This window comes from Carlito syrichta, unplaced genomic scaffold, assembly GCF_000164805.1.
Source record: "Carlito syrichta isolate Samal-C Ts95f unplaced genomic scaffold, Tarsius_syrichta-2.0.1 Scaffold303260, whole genome shotgun sequence".
Taxonomy (NCBI): domain Eukaryota; kingdom Metazoa; phylum Chordata; class Mammalia; order Primates; family Tarsiidae; genus Carlito; species Carlito syrichta.
In genome coordinates, this window is record NW_007247356.1 from 149,274 (window position 1) to 172,733 (window position 23,460).

The window sequence follows — 23,460 nt, forward strand, 5'->3', positions numbered from 1 at the left end:
GGGTTCCGGCGATCCTTCCACCTCAGCCTTCCGAGTAGCCGGAATCACAGGCGCGCGCTACCACACCCGGTTGATTTTTTTTTTTTATTTATTGTAGAGATGAGGTCTCGCCAAGTTGCCTAGGCGGGTCTCGAACCTGCGGGCTCAGGCAATCCACTCACCTCAGCCTCCCAAAGTGCGGGATTACAGGCTGAGCCATGGAGCCCGGCTCACACATTATTTTTAAATGACTCTTCTGATAACTGAAAACCCTAACCTTATTTGGAACACACTTAAGAATATTCTACATAACTTACATAATATTTGTAACTTTTTTTAGCTTGTGATTTGGTCAAAACTTGATGAAGGCAGACCATTTATCTTCAATATACATATGTGAATAAGAATCCCATATTGGACAGGCACAGCGGCTCACGCCTATAATTCCAGCACTTTGGGAGGCCCAGGTGAGAGGACTGCCCGAGGCTACAGGTTCAAGACCAGCCTGGGCAACTTGGCAAGACCTCATCTCTACCATAAATCCAAAAATTAACCGGGCTTGGTGGTGCATGCCTGTACTTCCAGAATCTTGGAAGGCTGAGGCAGAAGGATTGCCTGAGCCCAAAAGATTGAGGCTGCAGTGGTTGTGAGCGCGCTACTGCACTCCAGCCTGGGCAACAGAGTGAGACTGTGACTCAAAAAAAGAAAAAGAAGAAGAATCCCATGTTGTATGAAAAATTCTAGATTCCAGCTAGCCGTTTTACAGACTTAGAATTCCCAATCATTATTTAAAAGTAAGAATCTAAGAATATATTCAAAAACAATGTATTCCGTTCATATGGAATTGTTGAAGAATATTTGAACAATATATTTTTTTAAAACGGAAATATACTTAATTATTAAGTACATCTATGCTTAGAATTAATCTATAACATTGTATTTTATGAAGAAAACTGAAGGAAAAATAGCAGAAAATTTTGCACAGTAGAATTGTAAATCATCTATCTTGGAGAAATTGAGTCTAAACACTCAGTTTATACCTAAAGCCCAATAGCAATCCTTCTCTGTCCTATTTAGATTTTTGCAGTGATGGGCAAACAATTGCCTCTTGGGGAAGACTATTCCTTTTATGAACATTTTCTATTTATCTCTAGAATTTTTTTTTTAATTTAAACTGGGTCAAAATTCACAAGGAGCTTTAAACAATTTATCCTAATTCCCTTTTGCCAGTCAAATGAAACAAGCTTAAACTTCTGTCATGGGCCAGGTCTTCAAATATTTAAAGATAATTTTCATGTTGCCAATAATTATTTACTTTCTAGGCCCAAACTCACTATTTTCATCAATTCATTCACATTATAGATTTCAAGTCTGGTCTATTTTAATCCAAATACCATGTAGTTAGCTTATGCCTTTCTTAATTACTGTGGTTATTACTGATGTGAATAGCATTTCCTGCAAGTAAATACAAACTTTAAAAAAAAAAAGTTTAGGACAATAGAAAAGACTTACAACATCCAAAAGCCAAAGATATAAAGATGATTAAATAATTTAATGATTTTGGTGTATTTTCAACTCTGAGATTAATTTATATGAAATCAGCTCCTAAGAGTCATAGCAATATTTGCATGGTTAGTTATATGCATAACTTGACCTATATCGCCATATATGTGTAAATATTTAGCTGTATGTGGTCATAGCTCACTGTTTGGGGAAGGGGGAACCAAATTCTTTTCGATTAAGAATTTGAGAATGGAAAGGATACTCAGTGAATTTGAAAAGCAATACTATTTCCTCATGCCTCTCACATAAACGGTTCCTCCAAAATGAATATTCCCCCCCATGAAGTTTTTTAAAAATCCTTTTTTTTCTTCCCTCTATCTCTCCCTTGACATTATTTATGGAATTATTTGAGCATTGAACTGCAGACATCTGGGTGAGTTAATTTTCTTGTAAAAAATTGAAGATGTTCAGAGTCAGACAAACTATAAAATTAGTGAAAAGCAGATGTTATATTACAGAGAAAGAAATCTTTCTTCAGGATAATACCTTTGGGTTTTCAATCATAATGTGATATCTCTTGGCACACCGGCATCTCTCTTCTCATTATTGACAGACTTCTATCTCCTCTTCAGCCTGTGATCAGCTGTCTCTTGGGGTTGCTGCCATCTTCGGGCCTTCACACAGCTCCTCAGCAAACGCAGTACAGTCCATCTGCAATGCTCTGGGGGTTCCCCACATACAAACCCGCTGGAAGCACCAGGTGTCAGACAACAAAGACTCCTTCTATGTCAGTCTCTACCCAGACTTCTCTTCACTCAGCCGCGCCATTTTAGACCTGGTGCAGTTTTTCAAGTGGAAAACCGTCACAGTTGTATATGATGACAGCACCGGTAAGAAAAAAACAGTAGCATTGGGGGCTATATTTTAAATATAGATCATTTTCTGAATCTCACTTGAGAATTTTTTCTTTCTTTGTTTTGCTTTTGAACTTAATGGATGAAAAGACATTTAAAACCAAACATCAACCAGAATTTTACACATCCAACAAAGAACAGCTCAATTACATACTTTTTCTCTGTATTTGTAAAATGAACACATTTTTTTTCCTGTAAAGGCGTTGATTTGAACAATATAATGGATGAAGGATAGAGATAGTATGAACTATAATATTGAAATATTTATTCTATTCTAGCAGAATTCTTCTGCTGGATAATTTTTGCTGGGTAGTTTCTCAAGGCAAAGCCTTGTGATGGGTAGTGAAACTTGCTAAAAAATTCATTATTTTGCCTTAACATTTTTTCTTACTGTTTATGCGCAAAGAATACATATGAAAAGTAATAAACTTTGTGTTTATGAAGCATGTTAAAGTTTAAAAAATTTTTACTCAAATGAAGGACAATATAATAACCATTGAAAAATTTATGTGTTTGGAACTGCTTTTGTATAGACACCTTTTAAGGACTTAGAAAATATAATACAATGGTATTTTTTTGGTATCTTAATAGAATATTTTAATAATTATATGATGTCTAGTGTCTGTGCTTTTTTTTATGTGTGTTATTATTTTTGCATATTAATGGTTATTTTGAATGTTCTATTAAAAACAAGTTTTCAGAGAAAGTAGATAGCAAAAGTTAAGTTTTAATTTTTGTTGACACTTATATTGGTGAAGCAACTAAATAATATTTTGTTGTTCAGTGATAACTGATTTTACTTTAAGATTTGTATTAACAATATAAATAGTGTTCTTTAAATTTAAGTGTAAAATCATCTTAAGACAATTCACTATGCCTTCATATTTACATTGTTATTAAAATTTGTTTGAATATAAATTATATCAAAGCATGCCAGGAGCATACTCAGTTCATGCATGCAGTATATAGAACTCATTGAAGAAATTTGTCTATTTGTCAATAAAATTGATCATCTGCAAACTGACAGGAACTTTTCCAAAGAAACAAGAAACTGAGAGCCATAGGGTAGGAAAAACCATGAAAATCATTTCAAAAATATTTCATTATGATTAGGAGTGAGTTTAAATACAAATTTAAAAAGTCATTTTGTATATCTTATTTAAAACCATGGGATAATTATATATGATTTTTAACATAGAAATACATCAATGAAAATACTTAAAAATAACCTAAGTACCTTTGCTGTGTCTTCTAACTCACAAAAGACCTATTAAATTTATTGTATTATATTTTATTCCCAAATTATTATTGTTTGTCATAGGTAAAGTTCTGTGTACCACATTTTGAATGACAGGCTCTGTAGGGATATTTTTGTAGGCTCGTAAAGAAATGATGCAAGGCATTTTCAGTTACAAATTGGTCCACTTATGTATATGGATAGTCATATACAGAAATGTACAAATATGGATATATATGCACTGTGAATTTGTGGGTTATTTTCTTTTCCATTCCTTCCTGATATAATTGTTGTAATCTGCTCAAACATGATATATTCTCAAATGTACAAACACACATATATGATATATATACATACTTATGTATATGTTGTACATATAGTTTGTATTTATTATCATAAAACTCCTCATAGGAGAAAGAAAGCTAACAAATGTTTCAAATGTTTATGGACATATCTTCACTATTCTGTGAGTGTGTGTATGTCATTTTAATTCTGTGCATGTGATTTTTAAGTGATCGACTAAAAAGACAATGAGATTTGTGATCAGGTCCTATCATAATTTGGTTAAGCTTTAAATTATATTCTAAGTCAGATCATTCAGGCAAATGTAAATAGATACAGAATATATAGTTAGGTAACTATTTATATACTTTTCATGGAATCCCAACCTCAGATTAAATTTGTTAAAATACTTTAACTTCCTATTTAAAGGAAACTGTCACTCTCATTGCCTTGAAGGTGACTTAGATGCTCAGAAATTTCAAACGTTTTTTATTAAATAGCAATGGTAACTTAGAGTCATTATAAAATTATTCATAGAAGTATATCTTAAAATCTTCTGAGGAAAAAGAACTTGTTTCTGTTCCATTTTATGCAATATTAAATTCAAGAAATTTTGATTAATTACCTGCTATAGGTCAGGAACAGTTATAGATGTAATGATATGCCAGTAAAGAAAAAGTCTCAGCGCTTGTTGAGCTTCCTATCCCTACTGAGGAACATGTGATTATTCATGTTTTTAATATTATCTTTAGTGAATCAATTGCATTTGTAATTGGCCAATTGTTGCCTCTTTTAATTTAAAGCACTTCTGGGAATTTAAATCACTTTTGGGTGTTCCTTATTATTTAATATGATGAAGTGACTCTCAGGCAGAAGAGTCCCTATGAAATGTATTAATAAATGTATAAAAGTAGACTTTTGTCTTTATATTTAAAAGTCTCAAGATAGAATTTTAATGATAGAGTTCAGCTAAAAGAATTGTAAACTCCCCAAGTAAAAATGATGACTATTTGATAACGTTAGAGGAAATCTGATTGTAGCTAGGACTGTGAACTGAAATGAGAAGCCGCTATGCTCATGACCAACAAGGTAAACATCACTTACTTTATCATGGACTTATGTATCTGCTGTTTACTGCAGGACACACATGTGCCATTTTATTTGCATGTTTCCTTTTTTCCCGTCTAGATTTATTTATTATGTATGTTCTTCCCTATTTATATTCATTTCTATTTTGTTGTGCTGTCCAGTTTGATACATGATAATTATACTTTCATCCAGTCTTTGTTCCCACCCCCAAAACAGATGGGATGATAGATGGAATATAGTGCTGGAGTAGGAGAAATTCTTAAAATGATGTGAACAGGAGCTATTTATTTTTTATGATAATTAGCATTTGTTGTTGTCATGGATGGATGCTTTTAAACACCCTGAAAGTCTGTTATACTTCTGAATGATGTCCAAAAGTGATGGAAAAGAATTGGCTTCAGAAACAAAGCTGTTTCTGTCAGTCATTTTGGAACATATGATTCATTTTAAATATAAACTAAAAATAAGTTGGATAGCTGTCAGCTTGTAAGCAATTCCAGGATAAGTTGTGAATATTTGCTTTAAAATCCTTGTGTGTCATCTTTGTTTATAGATCAGCAGTCCATTAACAAACAACTCTGGACTGGTAAACAGAAGCCTGAGATTCTCTCAGTTTTGCTATTAAATTATTGGTACAACTTCAGAAAAGACAAGAAGGGAATGGAAAAGACTGCAGAAATGAGCTATAATGCACTATGCATAGTGGTAGTTTTGCTACCACATAAACAATTTCACTTAATCTCCAAAACAATTCTGAGTCCTGAAGGAAACAAGTTATCGCCTCATCACACCTGCTTCCTCTAATGACTGACTTTTCTGTCCACCAGTAACCTAAGATAGAAACATGAACATCTTCCTTGATTCCTTGCTTTCTTTGACTCCACAATTAAACTCTAATTGCTTTCAATTATACACCTCTATGATCTCTTACATCTTTATTTTTTTCCATCCTCTACCACTTAGATCAAAATCACTGTCACCTGTATTATAGCAGCCTTCTAACTGGTCTCCCTGTTTCAATTCTGCATCCTGCTAAACCATTCTTCCCACTTCAGTTAGAGTAATTTTAGAACATGCAATTCAGATCCATTCCCCTCTTAATGCTTCTCATTGCTCTAAGGATAAACTCAACACTTTGTAAGATGCCTTATAAGGTATGACATTGTTCCTCTACCTCTCCAATGATGTTTGAGTCTAAATCTCCCACTTATTTCTTTCAAATGGAAATATTAAATTTCTTTTAGTGGCTGAAAATACTATTCCGATCACCCAGAAAACTTTCATTCGAGGCCCACCCCTCTTAGTCCTTGAGTGCACACACGTACATGTGTGCATTTCCACACACACACACCCATGCATACCATCTGGATTAGATGCCACAAAGAAAGACTTCCCTGACCCCTGCTCCAAAGTTTGGAATAGGTTTCCCCAAACACATCCCAAAGTACCATGGTAACTCCTGTGACCCTCAGCATAAGGGCACTCATCACATTCTGAATGGCTTTTCTTGTCTGTATCTTCTATTGGCTCAAACATATACCTGAACACTATGAACCATAAGGCTGCTCACTATTTTACCATCAGGGCCTCAAATATTGCCTGGTTCATGCAAGTACCTTAATACATATTGAAGGAAGGAATACATGAAGAAGATGCCATTATATATATTGTTTAGAGAAGGAAACCCCAATATGTTACATAATCTGCCCAAGGTCAAATTTGGTTAAGTAGCTTTTAAATACCTGAACATTGGCTAAATAGATTCAACAATAATTTTCAGATAAATAGACATGATTTCCTCTATGACTTCACAAGTTTGATAAGAAAGGAGGAATGAATTGTGTTTATGTAATTCAACAGTAATTAAACATATATTTACTTATTTGAACAACAGTTCATCAACTTTGTAGATACTAGCTGCTATGTTAGGCAGAGAGGACAAGGATTATAGATAAAACTTGACTTTCTTCACAGGCTCAGAGTAGAATGAGAATGAGAAGGGAAAGAGTAACATGATCAGGACATTGAAATAGTGTGACAAGTGCAGAAAGAGAAAAGAAAACAATATTGTGGTAGTTCAGAGAGGGAGGGTTGAGAGTTGCCTTGAAAGGATCGAGTTTTGGGGAATGTGATGCTATCATGAAAAGTATCATGAAGAGTAAAAATGCTTCAACTGGAGAAGAGGCCAATGGGAGCAACATACGTAAAGGTGAGGATGCTTGAGGGAGTCAGTGTGTCAGGAAATTGCAAGCACTTCATTATCACTGAATATCAAAAAAGAGGAAAGTGAAGAATGATGAGTGAGAGTTCATAAAAGGCTAATGTAAGGGAGATCACAAACAGCATTTCACTAGCTAGTCTACCTTTTAAAATCCTCCTGTCTAGAATCTGTGTGGTGATAGCAGTGTTAGTGATGTATGCGTGATGTGACTCTGCTTTCCAAAACACCACTGAGTGCCTCAAAGATGGGCATCCCTCCATCCATTCTTTTATTAGGAACTCAGTAGGGACTTGGAAGGGGACATTAGGCAGCCTGAACTATTGTTGTTACTATTGTCTTCTGTGTCAGAACAGTCTAAATTGAAATCCTGGCCCCATTGTGTAATTCTTAGCAAGTTACCTGACCACTAAAAGCCTAAGAGCTGATGGATTTGTAAGGTGAGAATAATATGTACTTCACGGGATCATTTATACGATTCAATGAGATATGTGAAGTGCCTCAAAGAGCAAAGATGATAGGAGCTTAAAACTTGGAACGGTGTAAATGTTATGTGCCCTTCCCATTTTTCTCCACTAGACTATATGAAAAATTGTTCATCTCACATTTTTATTAAAATTGATATGTGTTTATTGTAGGAAATTCAGGTACTAAAAAAACATATAAGAAAATTAAAATAATCAAGATCTTTATCGTCATTATTAAATGTCTTCCCAGTTCTGGGCAAGAAACAGAAGCAACACCTAGCCTGTAATCTCACTTTGTTAATGTGAGAAAATTTTAGATGCAGTGAGTTGAAGTAATTTGCCCAAGATCACATGGCACGTAAATGGCAGATCTGGATTTTGAACCTAGGCAGTCAATCCTAGAATCCACTCTGCTAACTATTGTGACATGATAGTTGTTGTTTTGTTTAGTTTGACTCGTTTAAAAAAATAACGACTTTAAGCAAAAGAAGAGCATGATTAGAAGTATTACGAGTGAAGACTTTCTGATTGCAATGTGAAGAATGTGTTGGGGTTATTGAGATCTGGAACTCAATAGGGCAAGACCAGGAGCAGAAGAAAATTCTGAATAAGCCAAGCTGAAAAAAGAGAACTGTTTCAATTAAGGTTTTGTGAAATGATGTTGAGGTAGAGAATCCTAGACAGATATAGGAGATACAGAGTGAAGTGTTTAATAAGTCAATGAGGGGAGAAAGTGATGAAATCAGAAGATGAGAATGACCTCTGTGTTTCTGGTCTGGGCTATGAACCAGTGACACATTTACCTAAAAGGGGAAAACAAGGAAAAGAGACTTGGGAGAGAAGATGGTAAATCTGCTTCTTAAAACATTAACTTTGAAGCACCTATAAATATTGTCTTAGTGTTATCCAATGTTATTAGAAGTATCATAAATACATGTTGAAAAACAGGAATTTATTGGGTTGATGCATATGTGTACAGTGTTTTTCAACTGCCTACAAAATGCAAATGTCACACAGTAGTTGACTGGTCACAGTTCATTGCATTTTCCAGTTCATGGATCAGTGTGGATTGAAGCGTTTAAATGGTCTTCATCAAAGCCTAACGGTCTTCCTGAATGTGGTGAATCACTCAGGTCAAAGTAACCCCTTTTGAAATGACATGCTTTCCCCCAAGACATTCTTCCTGTACATGACACAAATATTTTGGACCACCTACTCTGCCTTTACACCTCTGTCAAACTCAAACAGAAGAATATGTCAGAAGTGTTCATTTTTTTCCATTTGACCATCCATCTTCTATAACTCACAAATAGCACTAACTTTCTTCAAAGCTGAAAAGTTCAAGGTATATTCACAAGCACAACATTGTCACTCCAAATGACAAATGATAAACTCCCAACACCGCAGTGTTGCCATGTCAAAACAAACGCCATGAACTTATGCATAAGGCTAATAGTACGAGCAGGCACCTAATGCTTCTACTGGCATTTTCTTGTGCCCTTCATTTGGACTTTGTTGCAGTATGAGGGGATGAAGAAAATTGTAAAAAATAATAAAATAAAAGACAGGGTTATGATACAAAAGAGTCCAGAGTTATGTGAGTGAGTGGGCAGTCATGGAGATAAATATAGATATGAGAAGAATTTAGAAAGGTAATTAACTAATGATGTAAAAGCAAGTAATTTTTTTTAGGAATTGTAATATTTAACAACTTGAGCCTTGATTAACTTCTATGACATAATCACAGGAAAAAAAGCCAAGGCTTTTATCCTAAGCAAAAACAAGAATACTAACTAACTAACTATATATATATATATGTATGTATAATATATATATATATATTTTTTTTTTTTTTTTTTTGAGTTGGAGTCACTCTGTCACCCAGACTGGAGTGCAGTGGCCGCTCCTGGCCACTGCAGCCTCGACCTGCTGGGCTCCGGCAAACCTTCTACCTCAGCCTTCCCAGTAGCCAGAACTGCAGGTGCCTGCTACCACACCCGGCTGATTTTTTGATTTATTGTAGAGATGAGGTCTCGCTGCCCAGGCGGGTCTCAAACCCGCGGGCTCAGGTAATCCACTCACCTCAGCCTCCCAAAGGCGCAGGATTACAGGCTGAGCCACTGAGCCTGGCAAAACTAACTATATTAATTGGGTTGAACTTTGTTTACAGGCTTTATTTTAGATATGTCTAATTTGTGCTTTTGGAGATAGTTTAATGCATGGAAAGCCAATTAATTGTAAAAGCTTACTTTATTTTATTTTGAACCTATATTTAAGCAGGATAAAATGAGTCCAATAGAATAATATAATTATATTGTATTGTATTCCTGGAAGACAATAATTTTTGAATAATATAACAATTTTAATATTGTAAAACACAGAACCTAATAATTTCAATTTTATTTCAAAAAGGGGGTTAATCTGCATCTAAGATGATTATATGTTTTGTATTTTAAGTAAAAAAAAGCTTCAAGGGCTATATTCTCTAATTTCAAGTGCAAATACAATTAGCAATTATGAGTTAAACCTAATTATTTGGATATAGCTGATTTCATAGCTCGGTGCAATAGTATTTCCACTAAGTTGGCTTTGCTTGAACTTGTTTTCCTAAATTCCTATTTAAGAAAGCACAGAATTTTGTAGAATAGTATTTCTTGGGTTCTGTTTACATGATAGTGAATATTTTAATGTGCTCATAAAACTAATAATTTCCCTAAGCTTTAAAATCATTACAATATATGCTAACACTAAATAGCAAAAATGAAACTTTTATTCCATAACAATCACACAACTGATATTTCTGCAAATAGCAAAGTAAACACACACGTAGGTCTTAAAAAAAATGAAAGAGCAGGTCTTGTATTAAGCCTCAATGATCAGTTATATATTTGCATGTTTTGCAAACAAAAATGAAGTGAGAATAATTCTCCTGGTGGTGATCATACACTACTGATATCTTTCCATTTAAGTTTTCCTAAATTTAAACAAATTGGCATGCACATCTTGGTGGGTACCTTCCCCCGTAACATTTTCTTGATCCTGACTGTCTGATTATATATGGCACAGGAGGAAGGATGGTTTTTATATTATCTCTCTATAGCACTTGGCAATTTTGACTACTCCCTTCTTTACAGGAAAACAAAAAATTATTTTGCTTTAGCTTCTGCATTGCCATTCTCTTCTTGTTACCTCCTTCTTTTTGGCCATTTATTCCCATTCTCATACTTTTAAATTCTTTGTTTGTTTGTTTGTTTGTTTGCTTGTTTGAGTCAGAATCTCACTGTGTCGCCCAGGCTGGAGTGCAGGGGCACGCTCACGGCCACTGCAACCACTGCCTGCTGGGTCTCAGGTGATCCTTCTGCCTTAGCCTTCCATGTAGCTGAGACTACAGGCGTGGGACACCACAACTGGCTTCTTTTCCTGTTTCTTAAAAGATGATGTTATTTAAGATTTTATTCCCAGGCATCTTGTTTTCTCACTCTCTCTAAAACTTTTCATCTGACCTATGAGTTCCTCCTCTGCCCACATGTAGACTTCCCCGCCTACATTTTCAGTCATGTGTACTAACCTCTCCACAAAGATCCAGCCACTCATTGATATCTTTATTTGACTGTCTCATAGGCACATCTAACCTAATGTGACAAAAAACAAACTCCGTACTATTACCCCAAAACTTGCTTTTTGCATGATTTTCTACTTTATTGTGTTGCCTCAGTCAGATACCTAGTGATGATTCTAGATTCTTGTGTCTATCTCGCCCTTCATTTCAATTGATCGCTAATACTTCTCATTTTTTTATCTCACATTTCTCTAATTTACTTCTCACCTCCATCCCTATTGCCTCTCTTAGTTGATATCCTTATCACTGTATACTCGAAACATACCCTGCCTGCTGCCCTATTTAAGCTCATCTGTCTGATATAGAGAAAGTAGTCTTTTTGAAATGGCAATCTGATGATGTCACTCTCAGGCTTAAAGCTGTTCAGTGTCTCCCCAGTTCTTAGAAGAATGAGTTTTAATTCCTCAGCATGACACATGTCATGTCTCTCATGTCTCTCTGATTTTACTTCCCTGGCATTTCTTCTCGTAATATTGTGCTATTGCTTTCCTTGAATAATTGTAGTTCTTCTTTACCAATCATTCTCTGTTGTCTCAGATTTTTTTGCTGTGAACAAACTGTTCTCTCTGTCTGAGATGACCTTTCCATTTGGAGACCTATTTATCTCCTTTGAGATGTACCTTAAAATAGTCTTGTGAAGTAACCATCCATGACTCCTACCCATGTGAATCGATAGTTCTATCCTTTGGATGTATGATGCAAGAGTTACTGTAGTTGATAAAATAGTTAATCCTCATTTCTGTAGTAAATCTTATTTTCAGCATCCTCGCATCACCAGTTTAGCAGGAATGTTGGTTTCCTGGACATAGGGGCTCTAACTATGTTATCATTTATTCATCTATGTATTTGTTTATCCATATGTTTATTTATTTATTATTTATTCCACAAATAATTGTCAAGTATCTACTTTGTGCCAGCACTGTTCTAGATACAAGAGATACAAGAGAAAACAAAACAGACAAAACCTGTTTGCCTCATGGAATTTGAATTCTAATGTAGGGTGATAATAACAAAATAAATATGTATATTATATATTATCATATGTGGTAGGTGTTTTGGAGAGAAGTAAAGAAGAAGAGGTGTGTTGGGGATACATGGGAAGGAATACTAAGTAGAGTTGCTGGGAGACATTTGAGATAAGACTTGAATGAACTTAGAAAATATGTCATGGGAGTATCTGAAGGAAGTGTGTTTCAGGAAAAAAAAAGCAAGGAGGAATAATATAACCAAGGGAAAAAATGATTAAGAATTTTGAAACAAAGAAGTAATTTCTTTTTATTTTTGAGGAGAGGTTTTGGAAAAATCCAAAAACTGAGGGAGCTTTTTGTGACACCTGCCATTTGTCACACATATATCATCTATATATATATACATGGTTATATGAGTACCTATGTATATGTTACATTACTGTCTTAGGAACTATAATGTCACTTGTTTTAAAATAACCCACTGTAAGACTTTTTACATGAAGGTCCATTTTTATATATTATCTGCATAGCAATGATTGTTTTCTAAAACACTGACAGCATTCATTTTAATTGCAATATGATTTCAGATGAAGAAGAGAAATAAACCTCACGTTTGTCCATTTTTATAAGATGCAATAGATTATTTGGATATTATTGAATACTTGATTAAAAGTAATTGATTCTTCATCAGAAACACTTTCTACAAAAACCTAGATCCTGTCTTGATTAAATGAAAACCTAGGTTTGATACTCATGATTTGTGAAGTTAACATAATTCTTTCCTTGCTAAAAAATTTTCTTATAAAGATGTGGGGTACATTTCAGGGTTAAGTATATAAACATCGATCATGCAGGTACCCTTGTTGATGAGGTATGCCCCTCCCTCCCTTAGCAGTTTCTCACTCCCGCCTCCTGACAGTTTCCTACTACTGCAACATAATTCTTTCTAAAACAGTTTTCTGTTTCTCAGGCCTAATTATTTTTACTTAATATTCTATAAAAGTTTACCTTATTTTAAATATAATGATATATTTGGAGAAAACTTAACTAAGAAACAAAAACTTTTAGAAGACAAAACAAGTATTAAAACTTGAATTCTAAACAGGCTAGTTGTCTGCCAATCATTATTTCAGCCTTCTTCAAAGTTGGAGTTGGAACAGTGTCCCCTGGGATAGTATCTCAGTGACTCAAAAAGGAACCTAAGAAGTAAATGTTTGTATGAATGCATCAGGTGCATATTAACTATATCCCATTATAAACAGAACCCTGACTAACAAAATCTAATGACAATAAAAGGTCTAACATGCATCTCTTCTTGCCCCATATCAGAATCAAAGTTGCTATTTTATTATTTATAAGTACTTGCATTTTTGCTAAATCAAATAATCTTCCTTTTGATAAAACAAAACTTATTATATAATACATAATATCAGTATAACCCAAAGCATTCGTTCTTAAATTTAATTCTTAAGAGAGAATGAAATTACCTGGGCTACTGTTGAAACTGAAAATTCCTGAGCCAACCCCTATGATTCAGTAACTCTAGAGTTATACCCAAGGGTTTGTATGTGAAATAGAAAACACAGCTAATTATAGTGGGCATTGCTGATGTTTACCAATATGTCTGGTTATCTCTACTTCCAGACCTCCAGGATTTCAGTTCCCTAATCTTTGAATTCTGGTATGACCAAGTGGATTGCTTTGGTTGATGAAATATAATGAGTGGTGTTGCTCACTTCCAGGTGGAAGCATGTAATTGCTTTATTTCTATTTCTGCTTACTCATTCCCCCACATAACAATTTTGCTATAGGTTCAAAACATCCTGAAATGCTGAGCCAGAATATCAAAGACAGCTGCTCTGGAGAATTGTCCCAGATCTACAGCATTCCTGGCTTTCATGAGACATAAAATCTTCTGTGAAATCACTGTGATTTGGTGGATCATTTTTACTATAGCATAACCTCATCGAGTGATTGTCAAACTTCAGTATGCATTAAAAACATCAGGAATTCTTGTTAAAACACTGCTTGCTAACCTAATACTCTCAGTTTCTGATTCAGTAATTACAGGTTGTGGCCTGATAATATATATATATATATATATATATATATATATTTCCAATAAGTTCCTAGGTAATCATGACGCCACCACTCACCTACTCTTATCAACTAATACACAAGTTTTCATATTTTGAAAAATAATTGACATCAAGTCAAACTTATCAACATGATAAAGACATTATTTTATATGCAAAGCAAATTTAAAAATTTTAACAAACTTCGAATATTTCCTTAGTGACTTAATAACAAAATTGTCAGTTATAACTTTGAAATACTTAGTTGTCTGAACTTCAACAAGTACTGTTAATTCTGCTGAATGTTATTGTTTTTGGAGTGTTTTAAAACAGTTTTGAATTCGTTTTTATGTAGATGCAAAACATTTCACTGCAAATACAGTAAACATTGCCAAATGTAAATTAATAAGATTTAAAACAATATATTAATATGTTTTATAATATTCACCCCATACAAATTTATAAATAGTTTTACTTTTTAATTTAACTTTTAAAGAATTTTGCAAAAGGTACTAATTGCATAGATAATGATTCTGACTTGTCATTTAAGTATTTTTAGTCTCTCTCATTCCATTTTCACAATGAACTTTTTATCTAATTGAAATAATTGGGTTGGCATTAAAGAAAGAAAATTAAGTCAGCCCTTGAAATCTTAACACTAACTTGTTAATTAGCTTATTAATTACACAATGAAAAATGACAAGCTATAATTCCCTTTCCAAAAATATGGCTGAAGGTCACAGAGCTATCTTACTGGCATATTGAGAAACCAAAAATTACCAATGATGCAATTTTTTTCTTTTAAATACCGTCAGATGCCACTAGAAACTGGGCCAAGCGAGTAGATCAATGTTTTAAACACAGTTTTTTAAAATAGTATTTAAATCTATTCTTAAAGAAAACAGCAGCTCCTATATATTAATATATAACGTGGCAAAGATATTTGTATTTTTATGTTAAAAGAAGACAAATCTATAGAACTTTCAAACGCTGCCCAGTCTTAGTTTTTATGCTATTGACAAAGGGTTTCGTATTAGCCTACAGCAAAGGGCAAAGAACATTCACAGAGACTATTGGCAAGCTAGAGATAAACAAAATGGTTTTCTCCACCATTTAACAATTGTTTTTTGTAACTGTCTTACTATTTAAGAGGATAGATCAGGTCCCCAAAGACTTTATAAAACTGACAACATTATTTGAAACTCTGTTGGTCATTGGTTTAGAGTCATTGGAATGTTTAGTTTATTTTTAAAAATCACTTTGTTTTATTATAAAGATGTTGGGTACAAGTCAGGATTAGGTACATAAGTATTCTACATGCAGGTGAACTTTGGACTGCCTACAGGTCCTCGCTTCCCCTGGTTTTGGACCAGATATTCCTTGTGTTGTTATGTGCCCCTCTCCCGGCAGTGTCCTGCTACTGCCGATCTCTCCTTTGTGCTACTGTGATGAATGTTCAGCTTCCATTGATGAATGACACATTTTAAAATATCCGTACGGCCGGGCTCGGTGGCTCAACCTGTAATCCCAGCGCTTTGGGAGGCTGAAGTGAGCGGATTGCCTGAACCCGCGGGTTTGAGAGCCACCTGGGCAACTTGGCGAGACCTCATCTCTACAATAAATCAAGGAAAATTAGCCAAACTTGATGGTGCATGCCTATAATTTCCAGCTACTTGGAAGGCTGAGGCAGAAGGATTGCCGGAGCCCAGCGGGTCTAGGCTGCGGTGGCCAGGAGTGTGTCACTGCCCTCCAGCCTGGATGACACAGTGAGACTCCAACTCAAAAACAAACAAAAAACCCATAAAATTTATTGTCTTATCCATATTTAAGTGTACATTTCAGTGGTGTTACATATATTTATGTTATTGTGCAACTAATATTCAGAAAATTTTTTTATCTTGAAAAATTGAAACTTTATACTCATCAAAAACCAATTCCCCATTTCTCCTGTTTCCTAGCCCCTGGAAACCACCTTTCCACTTCCTGTTTCTATAAATTTGACTATGTAGATACCACATATAAATTGAATTACATGGTGTTTTGTCTTTTTTCACTGGTTTTTTTCACTGAATATTGCATCATCAATGTTCGTTTGTATTACCATGTTGCAGCATGTGTCAGAATTTTCTTCCTTTTTAAGGCTGGAAAATATTTCATTGTAGGTAAATATCACATATTGTTTATCCACTCAGTCATCAAATATTTGAGTTGTGTCCTCCTTTTAGCTATTTTGAGTAATACTGCTATGAATTTGTATGTACAAATATCTTTTTTGAGACCTTATTCTCAATTCTTTTGGCTATCTACCCAGAAGGAGAATTGCTGGATCACATAATAAACATATGTTTAGTTTAACTTTTTGAGTAACCACTGTACTGTTTTCTGTAGTGAATGGTCCATTTTTATATTCCCACCAACAGTGCACATGGTTACAATTTATTCACATTCTTACCAGCACTTACTCTTTTTTGAAAGTAGCGTGTTTATGGGTGTGAGGTGATATCTCATTGTGGTTTTGATTTGCATTTCCTCGATGAACTAACTTACTTCCTTCCTTCCTTCCTTCCTTCCTTCCTTCCTTCCTTCCTTCCTTCCTTCCTTCCTTCCTTCCTTCCTTCCTTCCTTCCTTTTTTGAAAGTGAGAAAGCAGGATTTATTGAGAGGACAGAAAAGTTCCCAGAACAAGAAGGGACTGAAGGGGGCTGCCCTGAACATACTTTCATATGCTTGCTGGCCATTTGAATATTTTCTTTGAAGAAATGTCTTTTCAAGTCCATTACCTATTTTTAAATTTAATTTGGTTGTTTATTTTTTAGGTTATTGAGTTATAGAAATTCTTTATATATTCTGGGCATTAACCCTTAATCAAATATATGATTTTCAAATATTTTCTTCCATTGCCCTTTTACTCTGTTGATTGTGGCCTTGATGCAAATTTTTAAATTTTGTAGTGCATCTTATCTATGTTTACTTTTTTTGCCTATACTTTTGTTGTCATATCCCAAGAAAATTGGCAAATCCAATGTCATGAAGATATTTTTCTCTGTTTTCGTCTTAGAGTTTTATAATTTTTGTCTTACAAGTGAGTCTTTGATCTTTTTTGAGTTAATTTTTATGTAAGGTGAAAAGTAAAGATCTGACTTCATCCTTTTGCAGGTAGATATCCAATTTTTCTAAGTCTGTTTGTTGAAAAGACTTTTTCCATATAATGTTCTTCTCCCCTTTTTGAAGATGATTTTGGCCAGGTGCAGTGGCTCAAGCCTGTAATCCCAGTACTGTAGGCCAAGGCGAGAGATTTGCCTGAGCCCGCAGATTCGAGACAAGCCTGGGCAACATGGTGAGACCTCGTCTCTATAATAAATAAGAAAATTAGCCAGGCTGTAGTTCCGGCTACTTGGAAGGCTGAGACGGAAGGATCTCTAGAGCCTGGCAAGTCAACGCTGGGGTGACTGTGAGCATGCCACTGCACTCCAGCCTGGGTGACAGAGTGAGATTCTGACTCAAAAAAAAAGAAAAAGAAAAAGAAAAGAAAATTATTTGACCATATATGTGAGGGTTTATTTTTGAGCTCTCTATTTTATTCCATTGGTCTGTATGTCTGTCTTTATGCTAGTACCATACTGTTTTGATTACTGTAGTTTTGCAATGTTTGGAAACCAGGAACTATGAAATCTCCAAATTTTGTTCTTTTTCAAGCTTGTTTTGACTATTTAGGATCTCTTGAGAGTATGAATTTTAGGATGATTTTTTTTTTTTTTTTTTGCAAAGAACATCATTGGGATTTTGATAGGATTACACTAAAGTTATAGATCACTTTAAATAATTTACTCAGATCTTTAAAATAGGGAAATTGGAGTTATATTAAAGTATACTTTTTAAATAATACAACATTTATTTTTTAATTTATTAGCCTAGTTAATAGGCAGTCAACTAGGATAGATTTCCTTTGACCTCAGATTTCAAAGCAGTACATTTGCTACTTCAGTTAAGGTCTGCCATTCTTTAGTTTGGACTCACTTCTTTATCAGTTTTCAATGGTAAGTGAAAGGAGGTCATATCTCAGTAACTTCTCTAAATTCATATTTAAAGATATTTAAGACAATTATTAAATTGAAGATCATTTTTCTCTTCCTAAACATTATATACTGATGACATATACTGATTATATAAACTATTACTTTATCCAGCCCTTTGTTGACCAAAGAAGAACCAAACATGAATAAAATATTTTCTATTCTCCAAATACTTAAAACTAGTGTTGCAAATGAGTTATACTACAAAATGATAAGTGCTAAATGACAGTCTCATAAAAGTGTTATAACTACTGGAGTTGGAGATCAAAGAGAAGCAGATGGTTAGAGACATTTAAATTAGTGCTCAGGAATGTTGAGTGTATCAGATAGGATATGCAGAGCTTGAAATAGTATGGTGTATTTGTAGTGTGGTGAAACATCTATTGTGGTTTAAACAGAGGGTATCTGATAGCCATGCTTAAGAATAATAAGTGGATCAAAAGAGACCAGGAAGGATGTGGAATGACTTAAAGTCAGAGCATACAACTTTATAAGAACCAAGGAAGGTTAGTCACAAGTAACCCTGTGGAGGGACTGAGGCTGGAATTTCAGATTACTGAATATCACTGGAACGGTTAGAGACATTAATAGACTCTAAGGAAATACTAGAGACAGTCTTGGTTTGGACTTCATACTGTTGCTTACCAAGATTCAATAAACATTCTAGGAAAAAGTGACAACCAATTTTTAAATAAGCAGAATTTTAATTCATATAATATATATTAGAACATTAAATAGTAATTAACTTCTAAAGTTATTGGTGCTGTTTACCAAATGTATCTGACTGCTCTCAGCCACAGAGTAGATTACATTTTCTCAACCTCTCTGAAGCTAGGCAACACCATGTGATTTTCTTTTGCCAATGAAATGTGAGCTAAGGTACTGAAGTACTTCTTAGTGGATGCTTCAAAAGCCAGTGATCAGTTTGTTATATTTTCTTCCTCATACTCTAATGATGATGAGAACATGTCTCAAAAAGAAGAAGGAAAAACTTTAAATCAACCATAATCTTACCAAAATTATCCATTAACTGTTTTGATATTTACCTCTTAGATGATGTTTTTAATAGTGTATAGAAGTTTAATTCATTATGCCAATTATTAACTTAATTGTGACAGATGTTCACTCTGCTAAAGATATGTGTTATTGCTAGCTCTCTCAGGGGATTAGTTGTTCTATCAGTAGCTGTTGTGTTATGACCCAGCTTGTAATGATAAGAGTGGAGGTTTAAGATTCCAATCAATTTCTCTATCATCATCATCATGGCTATCACCAATTTCTCTCTTAAATGGGAAGCCATAATACGTAACAAGGTTGTCTGGATGAGACAATATATGTAAAATAAGTGGCACACAGTAAGCCAGACAATAAAGGCTAGAGGAACTGTTTGTCTTTCTAAAGATTCCTTATTGAAAATTTAAAATATCTGATAACCTTAATATAAAAACCATTTTGTTCAACAAAACTGGAGCATAATGTAATAATTCCTCATCTCCCTTAAGAAAATATATGTCATGTTGTTCTTTAAGAATACATGAACTTGTTGGATTAATTGAAAATTGTCCTTTATATATCTGATTTTACAAGTTGATTATTTTTATTGTATATTACCTTGAAAAAAATCCTGGGGTTTATTGCTTTTGAGTAGTCCTTATCATTCTTGTAAGGATTTTGATAATTAATGTATGTTTTAAATGCATCAATGCACATTTATTTTGAATATGAGTATCCCTTCTGCACTACAGTTAAAAATTTTTTGTGATAAATCCTATCATTACCTAGTTTTTTGGACAATATTTTCTATTTCTGCAATTACTTTTTGCATTGTATTAAAAATATTTTCGAGGACTTCCTACACTTCTCATAAGACTTTTAGTTTCTTTATTCTCTCTTTAGCAAGCTATTCCACAAGGGCAGGAGTTTGTTTTCTTTAGGACTTTGTATTTACCTGGTGGGACAGGACATGGCTTATAGTAGATGCTTAATGCACATTTGTTGAGTGAACTAATGAATAAATACTATATAGTTCTAAGTTCAAGAAACCATAATTTAACACTACATTCCCCCCACTGGGAATTTTTATTTTTTAGTTGCAATCTCACTTTGTCTCCCAGGCTGGAGTACATTGGCATACTCACAGTCACTCCAGCATCGACCTGGTAGGCCCCGGCGATCCTTCCGTCTCAGCCTTTCAAGTAACTGGAACTACAGGCACGTGCTACCACACCTGGCTAATTGTTTTTTATTGTAGAGACAAGGTCTCACCAAGTTGCCAGGGATGGTCTCGAACCCACGGGCTCAGGCAATCCACTTGCCTCGGCCTCCCAAAGTGCTGGGATTACAGGCTGCCCACATGGATTAAAAAAAATTGTTTTGTGTTACCTTCTTGGTGATTTAATTACTATGTTACATGTCTAGTTGGGATAGTATAAGATTTACTTGCGTTGATCTAAAAATAAATCCAGTTAATTCTCACCTCCTGGCCTTCAAGTGAAGTAAAAAGTAAGCATAATTACAAAAGAGCAGAAGCAAACCTTAGCCAGTGATGAAAATATTTATTATCTTGATTGTGGCGATAATAACATGATGTCAAAGTTAATCAAAATTTACACTTTAAGTAGGTACATTTTAATTTGCTTCAATTATATCAGAATAAAGTTGAAAGCAAAAAACAAAAATGGTAAGAATAACATATCAAGTTGCTTTATTTTAGAACTACAATATTTCTGTAATTATTCTGCCCCTACTTTCAAGATTTGCAAATTGTATCACCATAGAAAATTGAGGATGACTTTTGAGATTCTTTGTCAATGGAATACATTAAATTTTCTGCCAGATAGAGAAATTAACACTGCTTCATTTCTTTCTCTGCTAGCATCATTTAAAAATTTCCAACCTTCAAACAGGAATAGATGGAAAGGATATAACAGACATTTGGAAAGAAAATTAATTCATTACTATTAGCCCTGAGAAGAGAGACAGAAGAGATATGTGATGCATGAGAGATAAACATCAATAGTGCTCACCATGGCAACAACAGCTATTGAAAATTTGGTGTATGCCAGTTGCAGTCTAAATACTCAGCATGCATTACTCATTTGTCGGTTTTCATGACATCTCTATTTTATTGTCCCTGTATATACAAATGTGAAACCTGAGTCTTAAAGACACCAAGAAACTTTCCCAAGGGGAAATACTAGTAAGTGTCAGAATCAGAATTTAAACCCACAATGTTGAATTCAGCACTCACTTTCTTACAAGTCTATATTTCGCAATAAATGCAAATAAAAAAAACTGAGGGGTAAGACAAAAATAGGAGAGGAAGGAAGGAAGAGAGAGAGAGAGAGACAGAGGGAGAGAGAAGAAAGAGGGGGAGAGAGAAGGAGGGAGAGAAGGAAGAAGGGAAGGAGGGAGGAAGGAAAGGAGGAAGGAAGGAAGGAAGGGAAGGAGGGAGGGAGGGAAAGAGAGAGAAAGAGACTCAAGGAGAGAGAGAGAAGAAAGAATGAAAGGAAGGAAGGAAAGAAAAAAGAAAGAAAATAAAAAAGAAGGAAGAGAAAGAAAGAGAACAAGCCTCTATGTATTGGCAGGTGTCCTCTTTTTGTTTAGCTGTAAGGAGGGACTTAGCAGCTGTGCCCAGGGTCCATAGCTATCTACACTTACCTTATCTCTGTAAGACAGAGCACCAGTGTAGATAGTTGACTCCAAGTAGAGAGATGTTAATGCATGTGGAGAACATTAAATAGAACCAATCATTTGATATAATCTTTGCAGTATTTTCACTATATGCATTTTTGAGGACTCAACATTTTTTTTCCCTGGTTACAGAAGTGCATTTTTAAGCCAAGGTTTTGTTTTATGAGACATAAGAAACGACAACCAAACAAAAATAGAACATAAACAGAGATGAGTAAGTGGTATACAGCAACTTGAGTTTTAGAAAGGATAGAGATGACATCTGAACCAGCATACTATCACTATAAAAAAGATGCATAATGTCATAATGTTCCTCAAACAACTCACTCCATCATTTGGATTTTTTTTGTTTGTTTGTTTATAACTAAAGATGAATAGCCTTTGCCATATTATATAAAAGGGCAGGCACAATAAAGTTTGATCATGGAAAATGTACCTAAATGCCTTGGAATACACATCTTAGGAACTAATACATAAATCACTCAGCATGAGACACAGAAGGCAAAATTATTGTGCTGCATATCACAGGCATCACAGGCATATCACTGTGATGTGCTCAGTGCTAGTCTCAAATACCCAAGACTTAGGGCAGAGTTTCTCAACCATGGTACTATTTATACCGGGGCCAGGTAATTCTGGATGATCCCTAACCTCTATCCACTTGATGTTAGTAGCAGCTCCCAACCCCATTTGTGGCAATTAAAAATATCTCCAGAATTTGCCAGATGTACCCTGGAGATGACATCCCCTCCCCTCATGGAGAACTGCTGACTTCATCAAGTATATTCCTAATTATTGGTTTTTTTTAATATGAGTATTTTGCATACTTGAGATAAAGATAGGCTACAACTTTAGGTATGTTATGGTTTAGAAATCTATCTATAATTTAGAAGCGAATACAAATAGACTTAGTACAATTGGGATCGGACTAACAGTGACTACATTTATTGATCATATAAACATTTGTTAGGAACCCACTGATTGCTTGTCACTGTTCCAGGTCATGGAAATGCAAAAATAAGGTGAGATTTGAATTATATAAACTATTACATAAACTATTGATTCATCCAGATTATTTAAGATCTACTCTTGTACCCTACTAATTTTATCATCAGAAACTACAAATTGTGGGCCATTTTACTGCATCCTGTATAGAAATATTTTCACTGAGTTATCATGTTTATTTTTCCTGGGAATCAGATATGAAAATTACTCTTAAAATTATTTTTTAGTATTTTTTAAGTTATGAGCCATGCACCATGCTATTCATTGTCCTCAATGCAAAGAAAGATTTACATGATAAACTAAATCGCCGGGCTCGGTGGCTCAGCCTGTAATCCCGTG

The 23,460-nt window shown here is 34.5% G+C and overlaps 1 protein-coding gene across 1 annotated transcript in view; it reads left to right on the forward strand.

Moving 5' to 3' along the window:
* Positions 1–23,460, forward strand: part of GRIK2 (glutamate ionotropic receptor kainate type subunit 2) — a 476,767-nt gene that overhangs the window by 2,547 nt on the left and 450,760 nt on the right. Inside the window, exon 2 of the mRNA XM_008058224.2 lies at positions 2,115–2,372. Coding sequence (XP_008056415.1) covers positions 2,115–2,372 — 258 coding nt within the window. The remainder of the gene's footprint in view (positions 1–2,114; positions 2,373–23,460) is intronic.